This window comes from Necator americanus, chromosome X, assembly GCF_031761385.1.
Source record: "Necator americanus strain Aroian chromosome X, whole genome shotgun sequence".
Lineage (NCBI taxonomy): Eukaryota > Metazoa > Nematoda > Chromadorea > Rhabditida > Ancylostomatidae > Necator > Necator americanus.
In genome coordinates this window covers 1,905,470-1,930,893 of record NC_087376.1, presented here as the reverse complement: position 1 = coordinate 1,930,893, position 25,424 = coordinate 1,905,470, and the positions used below count along the sequence as shown (strand labels likewise).

Sequence of the window (25,424 nt, the reverse complement as noted above, 5' to 3'; positions counted from 1 at the left end):
AATCCTTTCCTGGGTCTTTCTTTACAGTCTTTGCTAGATTTGTTTTGGCAAATAAAGACTGGCAAAAAAGGCTTCCAAGGGATTTTAGTGTTTTTTTTTTTTAAATTGAGATATCTTGATCTAATCAAAGGATACGAGAATAAGAATTTGCCGAAATGTTTACTGGTATGATGTGCTAAGCAGATGAAATGTGTAGGTGTTCATGTGAAAAATTTGAAATGCCCGAAGTGAAATATGATAATTATTTGCCCTGAATGTGGTGGGATTCACTATTTGCTAGTAGGTCAACTAAGAATTAAATATATATTGATCACTAGAGATCACTAGAAACACGCCTTTTCAGTTTACGTTTAATGTACTCCTTTTGAAATGTAAAATAATATGAATAGGCTCCTCTGAATCTTTTTTTATCTAGCTATCCAATCCACAAAAAAAAGAAAATCTTTTATTACGTTAATAGATGCTAAGGAATTATTAATTTCTGCGCTTTCTGCGAAATTAGTTAAGAACCAAACAGATATATACATATATATTTCATTGTTTTTTTAAAATAAATTTTACTATGCGATACAGTTACTATTAATTACAGTAACCCGACCACTATATGAATTCTTTGTCTTGTCTTTCTTAATGACGGAATGAAAATTCTTTGTCTTTTCTGTCTTCAATGTCTTTTATGAGTATTGTAATCATTGTATTTTTCCCTGAAATTCATTACAAAGCTGGTCTGAGATGTCCAGGAACTCCTTTTTTTGCACTCGAAGCATTTTTCACAAATTTCTTTGACCAGCCCACATTTTAAATGATCGAGCTAGACTCAACATTGGTCTATTTATATTTTTTTTTTGTGAATTGAACTATATGCTATTTTCGTTGTACATTCCGTTAGGTCCCGCGTCACATTTCCAGCTGCTAGGAATAGTGGATCGTTGTCCGCGCGCCTGTTAGTATTGACGGCTGTCCGCACTCCGAGCAATAGGTCAAAAGTGGCCGGCACCTGATGTGCATCGTGAACGTTTGAGGAATTGTGAGGAACTAGAGTTGAATGTATGGCACTCCTCATGACATTATCCACGACTGCACACAGATGTGACAAAATGTGGCTTCCTAACATTTTCACGAAGCTCTCTCGGATATTATTCGAAGTCTATAGTATCCAAAAAAAAAATTATTACACAGGAAGGTATTCCAAAGGAAAGAAAAACGAGGAATGTAAAGACAGCATTAGATGATTGGTTATGTTTTGTATACCATTCTTGAAAAAAATCCATGTTTCAGGGAGCATGTAGTGATACATAGAGAAGGGGATCCGGAGTACGTTATGGGATATTGATTTATTTATTGTTGAGAACTTTAGATTATCACTGATACGGAATAATGGGATCAGAACACAGCATTTAGAGGTCAGATAAAGTTTTGTTGATTTTTTTCAGGCGCCTTAATTTAGTGATAATTAATTGATAATTAATGGAAATTAATTCTTGAAACTCCTAAGTCCTTTATTTTATGCCTCATCTTTGATCTTTATAATATGCATAAGCTAGGAATTTTTTTTTTGCGTTGGTTAGAGGTCTTAGAGCTTCTATCAACTGAAACCTATAGTTCAAAAGTAGATTTATTCAATTGCTGTAGATTTATTCAATTGCTCAACGAATTTTGTTTGAAGGAAAAAATTATTTAAAACCAAAACAGAAATTAGAATTAAAGCAATAAATATATGAGACCTTGTGAGAGTCTAATTCTCAAGAAAAACATTTCTAGAAGAAATGGAAAACAAATAAGTGTAAGTGGATTTATATCAACACTACTATCTATGACAAATCGCCAACTGGTATACCGTATTTCTCAAATCTTATATTTTTGATTTTGTCATATTTTGTGCGTATGAATAGATCATTTGCATGAAGGGAGATTACTGGGAAATAACTGCATAATCAGAAAGCACTCCATCAAGATTTTAATTTTAACTTTCCAGCTACTTTTTTGCATGTAAATAATCTATTCATACGCCCAAAATACGGCAAAATCAAAAATATAAGATTTTTTACTTTAATTTTTAATATGATAAGGAGAATTGACTCATCAGATGTGATCACTTTTTTGCTTTTCTACTGAAATGAGCGAGATGCATCTGAAAGAGTTTGACTCAACAAGGAGGAGGTTGCCGCATGTTCCCGGTTTTGACGACCGAGTTCTCGAGATAAAAAGTGAGCCTAGTGCTCCTGCTACTTCTAATGAGCGTTGTCACGTGACCTTCGTTATAGGGCTACCTCCTCAAATTCCTCGAAACATTTGAAGCAGTAACGTCTTCGAGTCTAAAATATACCTACCATGTTATACTTCACTATAATAGGATAAGTAGTGGTCCTTGTTAGCGCTTGAAAAAATCGTTTACTATTGAGTTCTCCATAAAAAGTAAGGTATGGTCTGCTAGTTAGGAAACGATTAACAAGAGATTTTGACACTATAGATATGACATTTAATTTTTAATTACTTTGAGAATAAATGTTTGTTGATAGAACGGCAGTATGTGACTTCGTTATTGTGAGGGCAATTTGCGGAGGCTGGATCGGCGGATCTCTTAGCTGAATCCACCTGTCAGCGTAGCGCTATGCACACATTCACCATTTGCCAATCATAACTTGATTTCAAACATTGAAGACGATTCAGAAAATGTAAAATTTTGGAATTTTCCTATGTTACAGGGAAATATGAACACATAGGAATAGGGGTTTAAATAAAGTTTACAAGCCCAGAAGTTCAAAGTATTTTTTGCGAATTTTTCAACGAGAAAATTTAAGCAATAAGGTTCCAGATATTCAAAGACGGTTGGATAATAAGTTGGCAGTGACTGTAGAATTGACCTGAATAACTGGCAGAAATTTAAAACGGCTTCCGTTGAACATATTTGCGCGCCTCTAGTACCTCTCGAGCCGGTTCGGAGGGCTAAAGCCGCCTGCTCCCTCTACATTTTTCATGCATCCCTATGTTTCCCTCTCATCCTCCGACAAATCTTCACTATATTCTTGAGCTCGTACAATTTTCTTTCTCGCATCTTTGCCTTCATATCGACCATTTCGCACTATTTTCGTTTGTTATTATGCTATTTTAAGACGAGTTATAACAATTTGCTCGTATACATTCTGGTTGTTATCTGCAGAATTGCAGTTGTACGACTTAGCAGGTGTCTGCAATGGCTCTTCACTTGTTTTTCTCAGTAAGCTGAAAGTTTGTTCCGGAAATACCTTTGTCAACAGCTGGAAGCTTGTTCCGGTGAACGATTTTGATTCCATTTGTAGTACAGTCATATGTGACGCATGATGAATTAGCTTTGATATAATTCAACAATCCTTGTTGTGCATCAAAAACGTAAATAAAATCTCGGATTGTAATATTGATGACGTTGCTCAAATATCTCAAACCGTTATGCGAATCCATGTTACTGCGGTTAACCTGCAATATTACCATTGTTATTAATTCCTTTTATTATTTCATAGAAAGATATGCAATATCTCCGAAAAAAATTAACATGTGTAATTATTTGCAAGATTTTGACAGACATAATTTCTTCAATGTAGATTTCTCTTGTGTCCAACCGATCAGTGCATATTTTTGCGCATATCACAAATATGTATGTATCTTTGCAAAAGCGGTTCTTCTCCAATGTTTTCTCTTAATCAAGTCAAGTCGATCAAATCGACACCGTATCAAAAAAAAAATCTGAGCTCGGATCTCCTCTCAAAGCAGCTCAAGTGGTCTCTGTTTTCCTCAAATTCTACCGTTGAAGAGTGTTGTTGGACTTTGTTATGTAGTTTTTGGCTATTCATGATGAAATTGAATTCCTTGAAATCTCCGCGGATTTTTTAGCAGTTGAAAAACAAGGAAATGAATAGCAGTTGAGAAATACTTATCCTTTTTTTATAAAGAAAATCATGTAATTTTTAAAATGCTTTTATTCAGTTAGTTAGTAACTTAGAAAGTCAGTTAGTTATTTACTGTTCTTCGGTGTTTTTATGCTTACTCCAACAGAAGTTGTTTTTTTTTTTTGAACAAATTCCTGCAACATGTAAAACAGAGAAGAGTGCGGTTGCACCGCAGACCTACATACGTAGGTAGATCTAAGGTTAAAATTGGGGAAATTAACTGTCTGACAGCTATGTGATTTGTTGGCTTTTTTCTTGCTTAATCTCTTCCAGTTCCACTCATGGAGTGAGGAAAAGGAACTCATTCTCGCCTCCGCCGTAAAATCTTATTCCTCTTCTTTGATTCACATAAACAAGTAATGATCTCAAGAAAGTTGTTCTTTTGAATGCTTCAAATTCCTTTTTGATTTTTGTATTCTAAGTCATTTTTTGGATAACATAAGGAATTGTTATGTTTATATTGGAAACAATTTTCTAATCAATCTTAAATGGAAGATAGAAATGTATGTAAAGACTGTACATCAAAATTCCAATACCATTAGGGATTGTGATTTACTCTACAAAGATTATAAATAGTAAGTGACTCTTCGACCTTTATTATTCAGTTACTTAGAAGGGCAGCTAGAATTTTTTAATGGGACTATGAGGGTTGATTTTGTGATCAGTGCACAAAATCAACCCTCATAGTTATAGCCTTCACATACACATTTCTTATTCCAAATTTTTATTTGCAATTTAATTCCGCGATGCAAAGTTGTCCCGTCTCATTCCAGAAAACTATGACGACAGCTTGATTGCTTGATAACTTGTTTCATAAAACAGGTAATGAATTCTCAATCGAATTAAAGATTGATTAGTAAGTTACGTAAAGTGGAACGTATGCATGCCTTGAACTTCTTGCGGTTGTAGAACAGTTCTGGAATAGCTTGTGGGATGTGATAGGGATGTGGCAGAGATGTCCTCTTGAATGTTTCTTGATGACTTATCAATATCGGAAACGAATGGTATCATGTGCATCACAAACACGCACACACAGCCAGACAGACATCGACGCTCTTTTAAACTTGTCGTGCCCCCTCCTCTTTACAGTGACATTACAATTATGTGTTCTAGTATTTTACACAATGATCGTGGGAAATTACAGCGCATCGTGAGAATTCTGGCTTGCATCCGGTGCGTCTCCTTTTCGAACATGGCAAATAAATGTCGAGACGGAAAACCGTCTCGCCGCCAGTACTTTCGTAACAAACGATTTGTTGCCGTCGAAGAGTTGTACGTGGTTGAAAGTTCAAAACACTTGAACAGTACATATAACGATGCTGTATTTACATGAAAGCGTTGGAAATATCGTTAAAAGTTCACGAGAGCCCTTCTATTGAATGTGCACGATTAGAACCTTCGTCAAATTGATTTAGTAATCGTAATATCCGGAGAAAAAATCGAGAGCATCTCTTCTCCGATTCTCGGCAGCTGCACAACTTACCATGGATTTGCTCTTTTCTTACAGCAGCGCATCATCCTGATAGCCGAAGTTCGAGAGTGAGCTTCGAGCTGTCGGATCGATACTGCTGCTCGTTTTAAACTCATAACAGCAGCAAAGTGATTATTGTTCTTGTCGTTTCTCTTCAGTCAGCCTGTCAATCCCGAAATATCTTCAAGTGACTGACTTTTTTTTCGACAAATATCTTCCTTGAAGTTTTCCGCTGTGTTGTTCATGCACAATTCTGCAGTTAAATACGAAAAGAACAACTCAGTCACTATTCTAATTGCCTATTTAGGAGGGAGTGCGGTTTTCGTAGGTTCTCATTAAAAAAAAAAGAAATCATTGCCCTGAGGGTGATTATGAGAAAACAGTGTTGAGTATTCTCTTCTCTGTCTAGTATCTTGTACTACATATAGATGTATAAGAAATATTAACGGTATAACCCTTTCAAAATTCTTCCTAGATCCCTTCTAAATGCTTGTTAGCTGACGTCAATTGTTTTCGAAGTCGAATGAGGCCACTTTCAAAGGTCGTCTATGTATATAGTGTAACACTACGCAAAGCAAAACATACGTAAATCATGTACAATTCAATAATTGATTGTTGTTCGGATTGTTAAAAAAAATGCGCTCACTGAGTTCTTGATCTCAGCAAATCGTCTACTTTATTCTTCATGAACCTAAATCAGACCAGAATCAGCAGGAAAAACAATTCTTATTCGTCTTTTCCTCGGAATGCTGCTTGTTTTTCTTTATTATTTTTATAAATAGCAAATATGAATACTATGTATCCACTGTTACATAATCTCTAATAAGTAAAGTAGTAGGAAAGAACTATCACTTCGTAGGAGAAAGCTCAAACTATTCGCTGTATTCGAATAATGCATCACTTTCACAATTGTTGTAGCTTTTATGGCAAATGAGGAGCAAATGCTGGATGACTAATACAGTAGACCTTGAAGCTGTTTAATCAGTCCATGTCCTTACGTAATTCGAAACGAATTCTTCGATTCTCTCCATATTTTTTTTTGCGCACTTCATGCAATCTCCAAGTACTCTGGATCATCTGCTTGTCCTCTTCCGCACATCTTTCTTGTGAAACGGATCCCTTACAAATCATGAACCACGTGTGTTTTAATAGATTATTTCCCGAACATTAGTGGAGAGCTGGGAACATGAAACTATTTGTCCCCGCAGATATCCACCATATGGTCTCCGAGTGATGCATAACTTAGTATCGTCTAAGCAAAATCCATGGAACCAACCCCTGATATCCAGATGTAACTGGGAATGAAGAAAAAAGAGTTAGAAACCAGAAGTCGGGACGCTAGATGAGTGTCAGACTAGTTCAGGCACGTTCTTATCTCTAATAAGTGAGATGAGCTGAGACCTTGCTTGAAAAACCTGTGCCATAGCTGTAAGCGAACGATATTTTCTTTCATATCGTAGTAGATGCACTAATTGCGTACAGTCATTTCTCAACCGATTTTCTCCCCGTCACCGACCATAACCTGTTAGAAGAGATGCTGGTTGATGTTGATGACCGAGAGGTGGTGGTAACGGGGCGGGGGTTGGAGGCAGCATGAAAGGACGTCTCTTGAACAAATCAACTGTTGGCTGGTTGTAGAGCGGTGAATGATAGATGCGCGATGGGGGCAAATGACTGGCATCTCGACCGCCTGTCATCGTCTTGTGCACTGAACACCATCAACGATGCAACTATCATCACATCCGCTTCGAGACATCACGAGAATGCTAAACATACGCACAACAATTTCGAGGTCACACATGCCTTCACGTATTTTTACACGCACTCCCGCACCTCATATCAAAGCGAATGAACTCGATCGAAAACCTGTCGATTAGTACAGACCGCATGACTGGCCAGTTTTACATCTTCTCACCTTGTCACAAGCTTATCACGTGCACTTAGCTACTTCCTTACCGAGTCACGCATCTGACCTTGATCGCATCCGCTACGCTCGAAGTATGTACGAGCTGGCGAAACGCTATAGCATCGCGCTAGCGTGGCGCCATTTGAGCAGTATATCATCGCGATTACGATTTATGACTGCCGTTACTGTTACCGTTTACGAGCACAGAAGACTTTTGTTTCAAATTTCGCACTGTGCTCGTCGACAACGCACAACGCACGCAGAACGGGTAATCAATCCGGAAAGCCCATTTGTTTTATTTGCCAGACTAGCTGCGCATTTATGACGGAACGTTGACTGGCGCGATTTACGACTACAGCGTCACGGCAACTGCTCACCGATGCTCCATCTACTTTTGTGGAAATGCAAACACCTCAATGAGCAATAGGTTATTGATTGAAAAAGTCTTTAGAAAAGTGCTCACAAGCTCCTACAGCCTTTGGACTTAAGTAGTTTTTTTTGGTCGCTCTGAAGTTGTCGACTGACTCCTTAGCGTTACAACAAAAACAATAATATCCTGGAATGATAGTTTGCGAAGACGTGCGGAATAATCCTTCCTCCCCCCTCCAAAAACCAACACCGGAATTACAAAATGTATACTCAAAACAGATACATTTTTGGAAAAGGAGTTCCGACCTGGCTATTTTTCGCAAATAGCTCTTTTGCTATTTTTCTGGATTATATTTCAGGAATAACTAAAAGATTCGCTTTTTGTTTTGCTTTATTGAATTTGTTGCTCTATTTTCAACTAATCGCATACAAATGAATAAGAATTAACACATTTGAGGATCTTTCGTCAACTTCCTGAAAATCGTGATGATGAACATGGTACTATTTTTTGAATATTGTTATCGTTGCACCTATAGTTAGTGCACAGTATCTCAATAATTGGTGTATTATATCAATTTCGATTTTAAACTTTCAATGACCGTATAATGTAGGAGCCAAATGAGTAAGAGCAACACTTCAGAAATGTTTGGATGACGCTTTTACTAGTTACTCGCCTGAAACTTATCATAATGTTTTCAAGACTTGCAGTTAGTTAGTCATAGCTCACACCTGTTCCACCCACTGCATTCTTTAATTTTCAAAATCTTTGCTATTTCTAACTCATCCCTAGTCATTTTACAGTTTGTCGTATCATCTCCGAAAAGTGCCAAGAAGCTAAACCTGACTTGCAAAGGGCAAGGTGGGCGAAACAAGCTTTCACTGCTTAGATGAGCGATTTAGATCCGTCGTTCTGCCACTAAACAGCAGCGGTTTTTTTTTCTTTTCGCTGTCGAGAACGACGTCAACAACGACACCTAAGGCTGCGAGAAACACGCTGCGATTCGCGATGCGATTCGTTTCACCGTGATGCCGTATCTGCAAGCCGGCTTCACGCTCGCGTTGACTGGCAGGTTCACAACGCTCGTAAACATGCTCGGAACATTGATCATTCTCTCACAATCTTCATGACATTAAGTTGATGTTGTGCTGATGTTGCTGATTTCGATACTAATGTAACGGCTATGAAACGCGACTATGGCGGCTTGTCGCGATTTTATGCCGATCGTTCTCGCGTTGTCGCATCACTTCTTCCTCGTTCAGCGTCGAAGTCCACACTCTCCGCTTCCACCACCACCACCACCACTTAGATTATACACTTATTAATGAGAAAGATTCCTTGGGAAATTTGTGTAGTACAACATAGGAACGGTATCGATCGAAACTCTTCTTTGTTTTTTCATCGTCACTTGGTCTTTGGCAGATGAGAAGATAACGCGCGCTCTCACTCCTCGCCTTCCCTCATCTACCGATTTGATTCCTTGATTTGACCTCATCGAGCTAGAATTGAATCTGGTTAAATCGTAATTAAAGTGTTACATATGGAATTTTTGTGAACGGAGGAAGTAAAGGTTCTATCGTTGTTTCCGCACAGCAGCGAAATCTACGGTTTTTGCGTATTTGTCTAATGAATTGTCTATCCGTATCGTTTTTGCAGCCCGTTTTTCCTTTATTTTAATTGATTACTTTTATATCTTGTAATTACATGTAATTAAGTGTAACTGACTCTCTACTTAGTTTCTTCTAAAATGTTTCAACAGAAGCAATAAACTGGTAGTATTTGCGCACGCATTTAACGCAACTTTTATTTTAATACCAATACTTAGTTCAGAAAAATTCCAAATAGCCGGTATGGAGTTCCTTTTCACTAGATATTACTTTACCAAATCTGGAGCAGAGCACTTATTTCGATTTGATTTCGTTATTTGATTGCTATACCATAAAGGTCTAAAGATTTGATATTTTACTGCGATTTAGTTTATTTATTTTAGTTCCGATTCGCTACGTTCTATCCTTTGTCGATGTTATGTTTATCGCAGGGGATTGTTTCACTTCTTGGGCTTTTGATAACATCTGAATGCAGAAATTTCCGTTCTTTGTCTGAGAATTTGCTACGTAACCTTTATCTGCTTGATCATGATTGTTTCACTCGTTTCGTTGAGCTATATAATCATTGTTAGGTCCTTGGAGATTTGATGGAATTTTCTAGGAAATTTCTAAAAAATCCTCAAAATTTTCTACGAAATCGTTCCATTCTTGTACGGATGTAAAATTCTGCAAGTGTTTTTCTTCGAACCACTTAAAGGAAAATTTGTGGAATTTGTTTTCAATTGTGTGTAGAGGAAAGAAGATTAAAATTATGTCGCGAAGAAGCGCTATGTAAGAATTAGTTTGAGTTGATTGAAACTATGGGAGTTAAGTGTTCTACAACGAGGTTAGTGGAAACTTCATCTGGAAGCTAATTACTATCATTTTTGTTTTTTTTATAGGTAATAAAATACCAGCGCTTCGAGCTGAGCGCGAAATAATCGGTTGTTTGTTTGTATGCTTCGAGTAATTTTATTTTTTTCTTGCAGGATTTTAACTTCTCTTCAATATTTTCGTAGTAAAATGCATGTCTAGGCATTGGATGTTCATCGTTACTAAAAGGATTCGGAAGATATTTGTACTTTTGCTGCAATTTTCACTTAGTTTATTTTTAGCTCTTTTTTTCTAGAGTTTTGGAGCTCCTCCTTCGAATTTCCCTTTTCTGGGTAGGACTCATCTCTGCATCCTGGCTTCTGATGACGACTGCACTTCAAGCTAAAATCGGAAATCTGTCATTGATATTCCGCTTACAACTGCATATAAATGTACCAGTAACATCATTTCGATGTGAACGTAGGCAGTAGGCATAACGGTTTCCCGACGGTCGGCGTTTTCTCATCTGGCACTCATTATTATTACTCATAATGTTCGAAGCCAGATGTGGCATTCATTGCGTGCTTTCGATCCCGTTCGATAGTAATTGAACGAGGAACGTGGAAAGAATATGTTCCAAGAACATATTTAGGTAAAATGTTCATTCAGTATAGGTTAGGATTTTTTTAAAAAAGATTTTTATCAGGACCGGTAAGAGAAAAACTTTGCAGTTACCGTGCATAGCGTGCCCTTGCAGTATTCGATTGCGGTTTGCGATAGGCATCAGGCAAAACCGTCGCTGACCTTTACGCGACCGCTGACCACGTTGTCGCTTCGCTACGGAACGAAGCTCTTCTTCATTCTAAAGATTATTCCGATTCATTTGATGTTCTCTTAACAGATCTACAAAGCCCTAGCTGACTCTTAAGAAAATTTCTCGAATTTTTCATGGATACAATGCTAGCTGTTCTATTTCCAAATTCGTAGAACTTCCGGAGATATGAAATCTCCACCTAATCTCTTTAGCACCAAATGTTCTATCGTATGGTGTTATCCAAGTCCTTTTCATTTAAAAAAAGAGTTCTAATCGTTCACAACTCGCTCTCTCAGCCGTTTTCAGCTAAAACCTCGAAAAGAAAATCCTTAGTTTTTTTTTTTCATTTCCGTTGCTCACTGTCTCGTTTCCCTTTGCTCAACTATAGGACCTGATACAGTAATCAATCGAGGTAAAGTTATTTTATTAAAAAAAAACTCGCATATTGGCGTTCAAGATCCTAAAGAAAATCAATGTTTTTTTTTTCATTTCATGAAAAAAGAACAAAAGCTCTTTTTAGACCTCAGTTATGAACACGAAGTCTTAAATTATTTTTTTTCACTTTTCGTAAAGTATCGATTCTGTTCCAATCAGCACGACGTTGATTGGTTTTTCGTTGATTTTCTTTCTTTTCAATCAAGGAAACTAACATACGTCATTTACGCACAACATTTTTTGTTTCTTTTCTTATTTTTTGTTCTTGATCCACTGACTATACTGTCTTTTCGACTTCTTCTGTTTTGTTTAGTTCTTTAGTGGCAGCACAAAAGCCAGGAAATCTTTTTTGCCATGAAGATATTGTCCATGTATTCTCTATTTGTTGAAACGTGTTTTTTTTTTGCCGAATTAATCATCACGAAAAGGAAGAAGAACTAACAATAGTGTTAAACCTGTGGATGAGCTTGTAGTAATTACAAAAATCTCAAGCCTATATTGTTTTTAAGAAAAATCAGCATTCCCTCTGGACCTAGTGACGATCCACAATAAATCTGTCAATAATGTACGACCCTTTATGACCATGAATACTGAGTGAAAATATATCTTTATCGTAAGCCATGCATTCCTCTGATGTCTTTTGTGCACTCCAGAAGACTCTAGCACAAACATGAAAGGCTGGTTATCAGTATAAATCCGCATCAAACTACTTGTGGCTAACCCTGAAATATATTTAATTGAAGCCAGCTCTGAGGTTACATGTCGCGACGTGACCGAACTTTCGCTCTTTCTAACCAGTCAAACTAACCATCTTTTCATTTTCGTTCTCTTCCGGTTCTATCTAACTTTCAATTCCGTCCAACAAAGAAATGGTGTGTTGATTTGATTCCCCTTCACGTGCTATCCAACCTATTGAATAAGCATGGACGTTTTCCTTAATAATTAACGATGCTATCTGTCTCTGGATAACTCGACTAGCGAGCAGTTCGACTTAATCATTCGTCGATTTTGTCTCTGAGTGAACGTGAATGAGCGGGAGACATAAGAAGATGAACAAGAAGTGCTGAGAGAACTTATGACTGCAGTCAAGCAGTCAGAGCCCCATCCACACTTAGGCTTTCACTGATGGCACGTCGCCCGATCGTGAATCAACGAAGGACGGCAACTGTTCCGTCGGCATCTCGTCCATTTATTCGCATCGCAAAGCGAGGCGACACGTACAATCGCATCATTTTCCGTTCCGAGCCGGCGCACTGTCAGTGAGGGCGTTTAATTGCGTGTCGGCACTTCTGAATTTAGCAGTGATACATGTCAGTGCGGCTCGTCGGCGGTGTTCCTTATAGTATCTGAGATCCGCGAAATCGTGCTGCGATACGGTCGAATTGAGCGATATCAGTACTTTCCTCGTCCAGAGTTCTTTTCATTCGAAAGAGAATTGATGCGAAGTCTCAGAAAGTGTTCGGTGCTTAGAGGTCGTCTAGCTGTTCAGTTCTGCGGCCGTCATCGTTGCTCGCCAACTGACGTCTGTTATTGAGTGCTAGGAGCTGCAGGCTTGAATGACCGATATAATCCGGTAAAGGGGAGTCTTGGCCCTGTAGCGACTAGCAGAAGTTTTATGGGAAATGTCCTGTAGATTTCGTTGTCGAATCCCTCTTCGATCGGTCGGGGATCATCTATTCGTTTTCAGGAAATTTGAAAGATTTTGATGGAATGCAGAGAGATCATATGGAAAAGTAGGTGTAAGTTATCATCAGCTCTTCAATTTTCCGCTAATAATATCCACTTATTTTTCCTGTCATTCTGATTCCGCGCAATTTTTCCTCCTACCACTATTTATATTGATTTTCAAAATTTCTGAAGCAGACTGCTAACGAGTATCTCATTTTTCTGTTATCACTTCTAATTTGGATCAATCATTTCGAAAAATTTACTATGAAACATAGATTGTGTAGCTATCATTTGCTAAATCTGTGATGTTTGTAGTATGCTAGAATCTAACCGAGCAATCTGACATAGTAATAACTAGTAATGATATAAAATTTCGCGGAAAAAAAACATTCATTTTATAGAATTCTCTGAGATCTAGGATGTCTAAAACTTCTGGAAAACCTGAGCATGCTCTGTGATCAGTTGTTCTTGGCTTTTCCCAAAACGCCTCCGTAATGATCATATGATTTTCCAACGAATGATATTCTTCAAACTAATTTTGATAAAATTTAATTTTTGCATTTTAAAATTTCCATTCATTATCGTACGCTTTTGTAGTTTTTCACCTCCATATTCGAAACTGTGAAATACTATTATATCTCATACTATCCTCTTCTATTAGAACACCTGAAAGTTTCCTTCTTTTTTCCAAAAAAAGAAAAAGCAGTGAAATTTCCATTGAAAAAGAATAATACAACTTGATTGAGGAATCTTCTCCACCTATCTGATGGAAATTTGTTGCAAAATTCACTTTTTTTCCCCCAAAGGGGTGGTTTAAGTCAGAAAAATATTTAAATTTCATAACTTTTGTTTATTTTAAAAACGATATTCCCTTCTCATCTAAACTCTAAATTTCGTTTAATCCTACAAGGATATATAAGTAAGATAATAGATGAATTCCGCAAGAATGTACGAATTTCTCCTTATTGGAGAGAGGGTAACTTAATTCTTCATTTTAAGGATATGCGTACCGTTTTTAGAGAAACTTCTTTTGTTTTACTACCTCCAAACGCATGTATGACTACTGATTTCTCTTACTGTTTGAGCTAATCTATGACCTTCATACCATATTTTAAGCATAGGAATCCTTCTTTCAATGTATAGATGTCGATTTATAATTCTGCCGTCGTCCTCCTTCTACTCCTCCTCATCCTGCTTCGTCGTTCCTCTCTACTCTTTCCTCTTTGCCTGATTGATGATGCCGCGCGCCTGTTCGCCCGTGTGTGTCCAGCCCGCCACTGCCGAGACTACCATAAACCGCCCCCGAGCCATAGGCAATCGCACTCTACAGTATGCTCTAGTCGTTTCGTGCAAATCCGACCGGGTGCTCATGCCATGATTTTATGTGGACTCCTCCATCGCTCACAGAGTCATGTGGTTTTTTTTTATGGTATTTTCATATAGAGCTTATGCCTGGACTATCACAGGTCCCTTCCTTGTTCTGATTGCCGTATTTAGTATAGTTTATACACAATGTTGCATAAATAATGTTGGCAACTGTGACGTGCTTTTTGCCGTCTGCTTTCGATTTCTTGGCGATCCGAGCGAGTGCACGCCTACGCGATAGCGAATAACGACTTGACTTGTGATTCGCTTCCTCTGCTCGTTACACTTTCTCTCATGCCCTCTCACTCTCATCCAGAAAAAGAGCGATGGAAGAAGTTCAAGAGTACTGCGAAAGTAAATCAGAACCACCGGATTTCTGCATGAATCACTCTGCCTTGCAATTTCGTCTGTATATTTTTCCTTAAATGTCCAATCTGCTCCGAAACAGACATCCTCAATTACCAAATGTCTTCCCTTTTACCTTAGTTTTGATATGTGCCGTTTCTGGCAAAGGGCTGTTGGCTCAACGCTGCTCTTTGAAAGGGGCGGTCCAGAGCAGTCAGGGAACAGTTGGTCCTAGCCGTGGCAGCGGCGATTTCCAAGTACTGTATCGTATTTCTCGGCACCTTTACGCACTATAAGCTATCCTCTGTTGAACTTTTCACCTCCTAAAATGTCCTCGTTACTCGTCTATGCCTTCACTTAGTCAGCGATTGCCGTCTGCGATTAGACGTAGTTTCTCTATACGCGCAAGACACATTTTAACGATCATATCAGTCAATCAATCGATACGCTAGAAACGCGCATGAAAATGACGTGAGTGCACTAGTTTAGAATGTTTTTTTTTTCACTGGAATTCAGATCCTGTCACTTTCGCATAGCTAACGTTTACGGCTTTTCTGAGGACTTTGGGCGGCAGTCATATGTCCGCGGATCCCGATTATTCACATCTGGCGCAAATGCCCTTATCCTTTATGGGTACTCCAAAGAAGTTTCGTCGTTTTACCCAGATGATCTAGCCACATACACACACGCACACATACCAATTCACTTCGATTCACTTTCTTTAAATCGCTCAAGGCGGAAGAAGTGACGCTTTGTAGTGGGATGACATTCAGCGAAAGCATGTGACCAGTTCCAAAAGGGCATGGCAACAGGCACAGGCCCGCAGGGGTGGCGTAACCTTCTGAAGAACGGGAACGGTGACAACGGTTGCAAGTTTACCCGGAAACGTCAGTGTGCACATTGATTCAGTTTTGCAACCAGCCACTAACACCACCGCATGCTGGCCACCGTCATCTACACCATCGCGTTCAACAAACCGGAACACGCACATAACTTACTGGTAGTCAGTTCCAAGTATCAACTTTTGCACGGAAATAAACTTAAACAGGCGAATGTTTGAATCACGCGGATGGATTTGCAAAAAAAAAAGTACAAGGTTTGCGAGACATACGAGCGTCGGGGACGGGTTACAAGCAAATTGCGCAATGAGCGGTGCCGCGTCGCTCCGTCTACATCGCTAAGGGGTCTAAACCTGAACTTTTGCCTTCAACGTTAGCTTCCATCTACGAGGATCAAGTTCGCTGCCGTCAAGCGGGTTTCGCCAACGAAAAAGAGAGTGCACGTCGGCTTTCGCTTTCTGCTTGTGTGACACATTCGCCTATGCTTATGCCGTCGCCGCACTTCGAAAATTCGTTTCCGTTCTACTTACACGTTTAGCAATTTTAGAACTCTTCGATCGTACGGGTAATATGTTCTTGTATTCTTAATTCAGTGAGCAATTTATTATTTATCTATTTAAATTTGTTTCATTGGTTTTGCATTAAATTTTTCTATCACTTGCAGCTTTTTTTTTAAAGCGATTTAATTTGCACATTATTGCAATCAACCTGATGACTCGTTTATTTTCAAACGTTTGATCATTCAAACAATGATTTCTTATCTTTGGAGATGGATATCATATACTAAACGGATACCACTTGTTTTTTCTTCTATTGCATTCCTATTAAATTAGGGCATTAATTACATATCTTGTGAAATATTCTTCTCCGCATATTTTTGAACGGTTCGAGTTTTAAATCTTTTTAGTGGTCGGATTTTTACTCGGATGAGTTTTGTTGGAAACTCTATGAAGTTGTGTTTGCCGAGAACAAGCAATTTGTTGCTATTTTTTTTGACCAAGAAACTGAAAATAAAACAATCGATCGTCAACTTATCCTATAATATTTGACACCAATCAAGGCCAAAAGTAGAAGTATTTGATTTCTTTTCCTAGAGACAAAATATTTACCATAGCTTACAATAAGGACAAGCTGGCTGTCATTTTCCACGAATAATTGTTCACAGTTTTCTTCTAACCCACAACTTCAACGAGTTATGCTTTGTGTTTTGGAATATCCCCGGATATCCCGTGCAAAATAACCAAATAACCACCTCAATTTCTCGTCCTTTCAATCACGCACCTCATGAAATGCATAAGATGTGAAAAATTTGTACACCACCATTGGAGCCTGTAGGCAATAAAAATTAAGTCTTGTTTTGATGCCGCTAAGACGTAAAATGCACTTTGAGTCGTAGAGTATTGAGAAGAGCAATAGTTTGATAGTTGTCCTTAGTCAGAGTACCGGTAGTCAGAGATAATAAGCGCGGAGCTTTGAGGAAGCTTAGAGTGATGAAAGTGAGGTAAATGGCGAGAAACGACCACGAGACGAGATTCGACCACTGAAATGATTCGCGTGTGTGTGTGAGTGTGTTACACCTTCATACAAACATTTGCATTACACTATTGTTACAGTACGGCCTGGGAAAAATGGAGAAGGGGGTTTCCCCGGCCATGGTGGTCTCGGCGGCCCCGCTTGAGTTTACACTTTAGTTGAACATGCGAACAGAACACGCGTAATGAACGCGTAGCGAGATCTATTAGTAGCAGAGCAAGTTTGTGAGGTAATAGCGCGAAGTTCTCGTGCAAGTCAGAAGCTGCTTGCTGCACAAGGTCAACTCGCGAAAACTCGTCCGTCGAACGGTTTCCAGTCGACTCGTTGCGGTCAATCTTGCCGTCTCGGCTGTCCGGGATAGGGGATAAAAAGCGAAACTTGGCTGATGCGTGTTTCGTGCTTCTCACTCATTTTCACCCGCACAGTAGTTGCCATCCACACACTCGCGTCGGCCGTCGTCTTCCCCGCTACCGTATCCACGCAGCAGCGCAGAGTGGGCGTGGCCGAGCGTCTATATCAACTCTCGGCGCTCACTCCAATTTTTGCCCAAACAAGTTCTGCCAATGATAACCCAATGCGACTCAGTTCATCACTAATTGTTCATTTACTCGATCGATACTAACAACACGCAACTCGTCTCGCGATTAGTGGATTTACGATTGTAATGCGCCACACAGCATTCCTTGCACATTCGCGTACCTCATTTATTACTGATAACTTGGCAACAATACTGGTAATTCATATGACTGATATTGTGTTTTCAGATCTAGCGGATGTGTTGATTAGAGTCGCGAGTCGCGTCGATTACAAAGATAGGAATCATGGAGATTCAAGCACATCTGATGCATCACAATCCGTATGATATAGTTAAAACCGAGGAGCCATCGACGCCCCCGAAGACGAAGACGACACGTGAGTTTCGCTAAGGTCGTGCCGAGCATATCCTGTGGCTCGTGCAGCGTCATATGGTCAGCTTGGAATTGATCCCCTGGAGAGAGTTAAGCGCGAGGAATGGCGGCGATTAAGAAAAGCTTGGAAAACTACGACTTGTACATTTCTCTTGCAACCGAACCACATTTTTGCGAAACTTTCCCGGAAACTACTCCAAGGGATAAGAAGCCAAGTTTTTTGGCATCAGTTGCTTTGACTTCAGTTCGCGTCGTTGATTGATGCTCAGAATTTCGTCGCGCGATTGTTATGGTCAAGGCAAGCGGGAATCGTTTCGACTCCTATCAGAGCAAAACATTATGAACATTTACGCTAGATCTGGGGCTATTTACCTCTGCAACGAAAAACAATTCTCTTTTTTTTAGTGTGTCCTTCGACAGACATGCTCTTCAGCGTGTCCAACTTCAATATACAGTCGAATTTCTGCCCTCCGGTCAACAACAATCATGATCCGCTAAATAATAATCATGTGAAGATTAGCTCAAATGGTAGAAAACGATGAATTCCGTATTGTTCTGTTGTTAATCTACTACAAAAAGCTTTAATTTAAGGCAGAACACTGGCGGCAGATCGTAAACGGCCGTATCCGTGCAATTTATGCACGTCTAGGTTTGGCAGCAAAATGGAGCTGGAAGAACATCAGAACAGTCATACCGGAATGAAGCCGTTCGAGTGTGATGTAAGCGATTTTTTCCTGTTTGTCTTGAGAATGTGAAGGTCATGATTTTTCGCTTCTTATAACAGTAAGAATGTCTTTTTTTCCAAAGAAAATACTTGAAACCTTTCATGAACCCTATAGATCATTTCTTCTTACGGCGGTTATGGTTTACTGGTAGAACAAGCGAGTTGAGGATAGATTATAGAAGAATATTTTTCCATATATGCCTAAAGTGTTTCAGAATTCCTGTATTTTGTCACCTCAGTCCTTTCGAAACAGTGCAACCAGCTGATTTGAAGCGCTGTCTTGTATATTATCGAGTAGGAATAGTAGAAAAATCGGAAAACTTGTAATATCACTCAAGCTTACAAAAGTGAAGATCTCTTTGCACATTACAAAGATCAGAGATGAAAAAAAAGGAAATGCGATTAAAAAAAAACTCTAATTGCCACCTTGATGGAAGGATTCCAAACAGAATAAAATATTTCTACTCTTGTGCGATAAGTAGGTCAACGATACAATAGAAATTTGGAAAACGAGGAACTAATTTCTCAACAGGATACAACGAAATTAATTTAAACGTTCACGAATATAATATAATTAAGCATGAAGAGTTCTGGAAACTATGCGTAACACCACTGAAAATTCAACAAATAACCATGTTGACTTTTGTTTAATGATTGTTTGTAAGTGTTCGAACATTCTCGTCAAATATTTGTCACCATTATTTTCTTCGGTGAAAAATTCCTCCCAATCTCATATGTAGCTATTTGAAAACTAACGCTAGAGATAACTCTGACTCATCGATTCATGTGATAATCCTCAGCTACATTTGTATTTTTTTATGACATCATCCTATTCAGGTCTGCAAAGCACGGTTCAATCGCCGATCGACATTGTGGAATCACAAACGAATTCATTCGGATGCTAAACCGTTTGTATGTACTGTTTGTCAGATGACCTTCAAGTGGAAGAACAGCTTAAAGGTGAACGCAATGAATAATTTTGGCAAAAAAAAAACAATCCGAGATTATTTCTAAGGTTTAATAACAAGCATCTCAAAATAGAACGATCATAATTATTGTTTATTAGGAATTTTTCGAAAAGATAGTGATAATTTTGGAATACTGGTAAAAAGTGAAGGTAAAGTAGTGAAAATTCACGACACTAATACTAATAGGAATCATGTTCTACAACAAGAATAATTTGCTCAGGATATTCTGGCACAAATATGAGAGCTGACAGCCAGTTGCGCTATAATACGATAAATTGCGGTCAAAATCCACAAAACATTTAACGCACCTTACCGTTCTCGGTTACTGGTTGCTCTTGACCCGTATAATTCTCTCCTGAAAAAATCCATCACTAGCAACATCTTTAAAATTCTTTGCGATATTTTAACGTAAAACACACGATGATATGATGAGAAAAGTAGGAGGTATGAATGATAGCAGGAAATCATCGATATCATCCTAGAACAGCTCAATGATCAATATTAACCAATAATCAATGGATTATTACAGTTCGTTAATGGATTCGCTCTAATAGAAATTTTTTGTACAATCTTTATGATCAGTGCAAATTTGTTAACGATTATTAAAATGACATCACATATCAATACAGCGTGCATATCACATACTTTGCTGAGAATGCTCTAAACCTGTTCAAAGTTTTTAAAAAGTACAGAATGAAATGTAGGTGACAGAACAATTTGATGGAAAAAAAGGACAGACGAGCGAACAACGTTCTCATTCCAAAACAGATGCCATGATACGGAGACAGCAATTCGAACTATTCCCATCATCGATTAATCGAGGGATCAAGATTGATTAGATCGAGATCAGAATTGATCTCATGACATCAATTCACCTTTTTCATTGGTATTAGCACAAAATTTGGCGTTGGTGCACCATCGAACTTTTGTTGGTTATCGTTGACAAGAATAGAGATATCTTATCGTTGATAGAATAGAGTTTCTGGAAGAATAGATGGATTTTGCACTTTCTTGCACACTGCACTAAATGAGCTGAAAATAGGTTATTTTTTTTTAGTGTCACAAGGAGATGCATCTAAGAAAGAACGAGTCAACTCCTCATATCGACAACGACCTACGCCAATTAACGTATGCGACTGCAGCAAAACGAAAGCTGGTTAGTTTCAAGTTTCTTTTTTCTAGGAATTAGCAGCGAAAACAAGACATCACTGCAATAACTTCCTCTTATACGTTTAGATGATGGACCAGGAAGAACAAGGAAATCCGGCCACCTCATCAGCGTCATCTATTCATAGCCAACCGCTGATCACTACAACTACTCCGAAGAAGAAGTCGAATAAGGTTCGATTAGCTTAATAATTACTTCTGACGGTCATTGATCTACTCTGTGGATTTTTCTTTTATATAGAGAATGTATGTGTGTGTAGTGTCGGTTAAACATTGATGAACAGATCACGTAGCACATCCTGGTAAATTCCATATTATCCCAAAAAAGTAGCATGGACAATGCCTCTAGACGTTAATGCAGACGTGGCGAGTGCTTCACGACATCCCTAATAGTCAGAACAATCTCCTTTGAAATTATTTCTTCCAACATTATTAGAGAATTTCTGAATATGTATTTTCTTGAAACTAAATTTCGGTGGAATCTTAGGTTATTTTTTTTTTCAAAATGAAATCGGGTAGAACTACGAATTCTTTTGAAGTTGTTTTCATGGAATTTTAAGTTGGACGAAGTTCATTTAACTGAACTAATTTTTTTTTTCAGTCATCGCCAAATCACGCTGTAGGAGCGGTTAATCTAAACCCTATCACACAGCCTTTGCAGGCGGTAAGTTTACCAACCATATTTTCTCTTTTTGTCATTTTTCTAAATCGTTTATATTCGTAGAGTGCCCTTATTCCGCCTTCGGACCATCAGCTCGATTTGGATACGAGCTCTTTGGACACTCTTGTAAATAGCAACAACAACCTCCTCATGCACATTTATAACAGGTTTGAGTGTTATCGGTGTAATTTTATATTTTATAAATCGTTTATAAGAAGATTTAATTTCAGTGAAGTGGATCCTTCGCTGACGTCACGTCACACAAATCCGATGCTGAATAGTATCGACGACAATATGTTGAATTCGCAGTTATTAGGGGATATTAAGACTGAAGTAAGTTGCTAGAAACTCTCTAGGTGCATTCCAGTCAAACTCTTCTGGGATTAAATACAGTGTTTATCAGTATGAGTAGGAAGACGAAAGACGTATCGCGGACGGACGGATAAACGCCAACCACTTTATTCACCTTATTTTTTAGTTTTATTACTGTCTAATCCTTTTAAAAAATAATCCCTTGAACGAATATATTGAGACTCACCTAAATCTAGTTAAAAGATATCAATGTGCTTATTCATGGATGCATATGCTCTTGGATGAGCCATGACTTTATGACATCGAACTACATAGTAAGAAGCTAGAGTGTCAGCATGTGTTGTTCACAAAGTTCATTATTAATAGTACTTTTATAAATTAAATACTTTAATGATCTTAATAACCGATGTTATGTGAACATGGTTTAACATAAAGAAATGAAAATAGGGTTAATTCATCACAGTTCCAGTCATCGCTGGGCGGTACAACGACAGCAGCACCGATCAATGTTCATTTACCGATGCAGCTGAACATGCTGAATTTCAGGCCGATAAACCCTCAACAGTTGGTGAGCAGAGTGCAATATTTACCTCACAATTCGTTACTTTGTTCATCTCCATAATAGATTTCCTTACATCAATTCTTTAGCTGCTTTTTTTTCAGCCGTCAGTACACCATTTGACGTCCACTTCGTTGCCAGTGTCTGTTCCTATGGATTATACTATCCATAACGAAACTCCCAACGTTGCTCATCCACAATATATCGTTACGACACAACCGGATATGATGTTACCACAAGGGATAGGATATCAACATCATGGGGTACGTTTAAAGCACAAAAGGAATGAACTCAAATAATCATGGAAGTTTGCTGGACGTCATTAATTTTGTCTATTTTTTTCCAAATTTTGTTCTGACCTATAGCGAAAGAGAATTTATAAGTATATCTGAATCTCTTGTCACTATCCTCTTATTGATGTAAGTGGTCAATTAATTCAAGCACCAATCAGGTGATGGCGTAGCCACGCCCAATTGAGTTTTTAAAAGCGGTTCCTCGGAATTGACGATGTCGGGATCTCACCACAAATAGATAGCAATGTTGTAGTAATGATGTAATTCACAGATATGACCGTGATCATGCTCAATCCCCACTAGTAATCCAGAAAAAATGCGTGAAAGAGCTTTTGCTACACTGATATCCTTAACGGTAATTACGATGGGCGGTAAAACGATAGCAGTTCGCAGCAGAAGCTCTCCAACATGCATAATCTGCGATTATTATTAAAATTATTAGAGTTATTAGAAATAGGTTATTAGTAAATAAATTGATTATCTTAGCTGCATTAATTGGATAGGAGACGGCGGACGGCGGCGGAAAGGCTCCCGTTCTAACGCGTAATAAGTTGCATCGTAAGGGGGACCGGTGCAGCCGAGACTGTTTCTCATTTTCGTTCCTTTTTTTTTTTGAGCTAAGCGAATTTGAGGGCGACCACATTTATAGTCGTGCACTACATCTACCACTATCTATTCGTAGGGAAATCCCAACACCGTCAATATCGTGGTGTTGCCTTTAAGAAACGCACTCATTTATTATTTTCTGAAGGGTTCGCTATAAGACCAAATAATAGCGAAACGTGGTAGACCATAAGGATGGTATACAGGAACTAAAGATAAATATCCGATAAAATCCATGAATTAGCTGTGTAGAACTTAAACGCAGCGGAATCATGCTGTTTACAATATTTTGAGGTCAAATGATTAGGGGTGATGTCGTTCCTGATAGAACTTCAATCCTAAGATGTGTTAAGCTGTTTATGTTTATTTATTTCAGCAGGATTGAAACTTCTGAACAATCTCCAAGATTACACTATCCTAGAAATTATAAGAAATCTGTGTTCCTTTCTGTATATAGATATTTCAGCTGGATCAATGTGTTATATTAACAACGGGACATGATTATGTGCCGAATTTCGACTATCCGATGATCGGTAACTATCAAATGCAAGCGGAACAACACGAAGCGCCGCCTCCATCTCATGACTCGAACGACGAAAAAATCGTCCCCTACGAGCAATGGTAGACGTTGACATAGCCGCCCTCAATCCCCCTCTCCAATCTCAGTGTCATGCTTACATTTTTTAAATCTTTTTATTCCCTTTTTTTTTACTCACCATTGTTTTTTACCATCCTTTTATTCATTCACACTCCAAGTTTCACCAGCCGTCGGAAGGGTACAACTAGTCCGTTAAAAATGCTCATATTGAGAGTTATTGGGAGTCAGTTACACGTAGATTCATCCCTTGAAATTCCCCTCCCCCTTTCCTCCGCTAACAGAGTGCCACAGTATTTCAGTCCGTCCTCAGATGAGGTGCGTAGTTTCGTTATTTATATATGTATAATATCCACAATGCTTCCTTCAGTGTCATTTTGATCTTCTCTCAGCCATGAGTTCCGCCATAATATTCCCATTTTATTCATGATGATTTTTTTTTTCGTTTTGTTTTATGTTTATGTGTTTTTTTTTCTCTCTGCTCGAATAAGTGTCTCTGTGTGAATCATGCGTGCCATTTGTGTAGCTATTCGCCTTATAATTTTTCATGTGATTCCGCGTGCCTTGTATTATGGGTGATGGGATGATATCACGATATTTTTGTGACAACGTAACAGTCCTCGGTCAATTTGTGGAGAAGGCGTGACATTTGCCCGTACATTATTAGTGTACTATCATTTGACAGCCTTTCTCCACCGATTATGTTGCACTGTCTTTGAAAAAAAAAAGAAGAAAATCATCTCATCACTACTGAGCCGATCTCTGCTCAACAATTGGACCGCACCAGTCCATAAAAGCCTTTCACTGCACAGTTGCCTTTTTTTCCCCCCCTCCCTAACCACTGCTCCGAAATTGCAATGAGGATCGCCTTATCATTGCTATTAGGAGCTGTGTAGTCAAGTGTTTAGCCAGATGTACCTGTAGAGATATGTTTGTATATTCTGTAGAAAAAACCCGTGGTTTTCTTCATCACATCGATTCATGCTTGTGCGATGTTACATCATCGACATGTTACGATTCAAATAAAATTGCAAAATTTGTTTCATTGTACGCAACAAAATGAGCAGGGATTCCATGATCATTTACTGTTTTGGATTAATTACAGAGAAAGTGTAATTGTAGTTTGATATGTGAGAGAACAAGTCGGTGGACAAAACAGTTTCTTTTGTGAGTCAAACAGTTCCTGGAATAGGTTGAAGTATAAAGAAAGCGCCTACCTCATTGGGAAAAATGAGAATAGCTCCATCGTAGATTTTACTTTTCAAAAAAAATTGTTTAGGAGTACTCCACGATTAAGATGGAGAAGGTTTTTGAGGATATTCGGATAAATTAACATCAGTGACGACGTGGAATGTGTCAAATTCAAACAGAGCTGTGAGTATTTTCATACGGAAGCAATTCGTCGATAGACGCATATTTATTTCATAAGGAATCAAGGAAATCGACTGATTTGCGATCGCGGAGGCCGGAAATCGCGCCAAAATTGCATCTATCAGATAAGTAAGAGCTCTTTTTTTTTTGTTCTCAATTAAAACAAAGTGCATTTAAAAAAGTTATGCTATATATTGT

The 25,424-nt window shown here is 38.4% G+C and overlaps 2 protein-coding genes across 3 annotated transcripts; one reads left to right on the top strand and one right to left on the bottom strand.

Annotated features, from left to right (window-relative positions):
• Positions 1–6,902: 6,902 nt before the first annotated feature.
• Positions 6,903–15,684, bottom strand: RB195_021240 (uncharacterized protein; the record flags this gene model as incomplete). The annotated part of the gene is made up of 3 exons (XM_064207873.1): positions 6,903–7,102; positions 10,802–10,928; positions 15,532–15,684. 3 exons carry the CDS (start codon positions 15,682–15,684, stop codon positions 6,903–6,905), a joined length of 480 nt encoding a protein of 159 aa, XP_064063754.1.
• A 2,202-nt stretch (positions 15,685–17,886) lies between these two features.
• Positions 17,887–23,885, top strand: RB195_021239 (uncharacterized protein; the record flags this gene model as incomplete). 2 transcript variants are annotated; one of them, XM_013451715.2, is made up of 12 exons in its annotated part: positions 17,887–17,977; positions 18,379–18,501; positions 18,565–18,692; positions 19,535–19,657; positions 20,723–20,821; positions 20,902–21,006; positions 21,434–21,496; positions 21,557–21,660; positions 21,724–21,826; positions 22,275–22,373; positions 22,469–22,627; positions 23,727–23,885. In XM_013451715.2, 12 exons carry the CDS (start codon positions 17,887–17,889, stop codon positions 23,883–23,885), a joined length of 1,356 nt encoding a protein of 451 aa, XP_013307169.2. The 2 variants fall into 2 exon arrangements, with proteins under 2 accessions (XP_013307169.2, XP_064063753.1); XM_064207872.1 differs by having other exon boundaries at positions 22,269–22,373.
• Between the last annotated feature and the right edge of the window lie 1,539 nt (positions 23,886–25,424).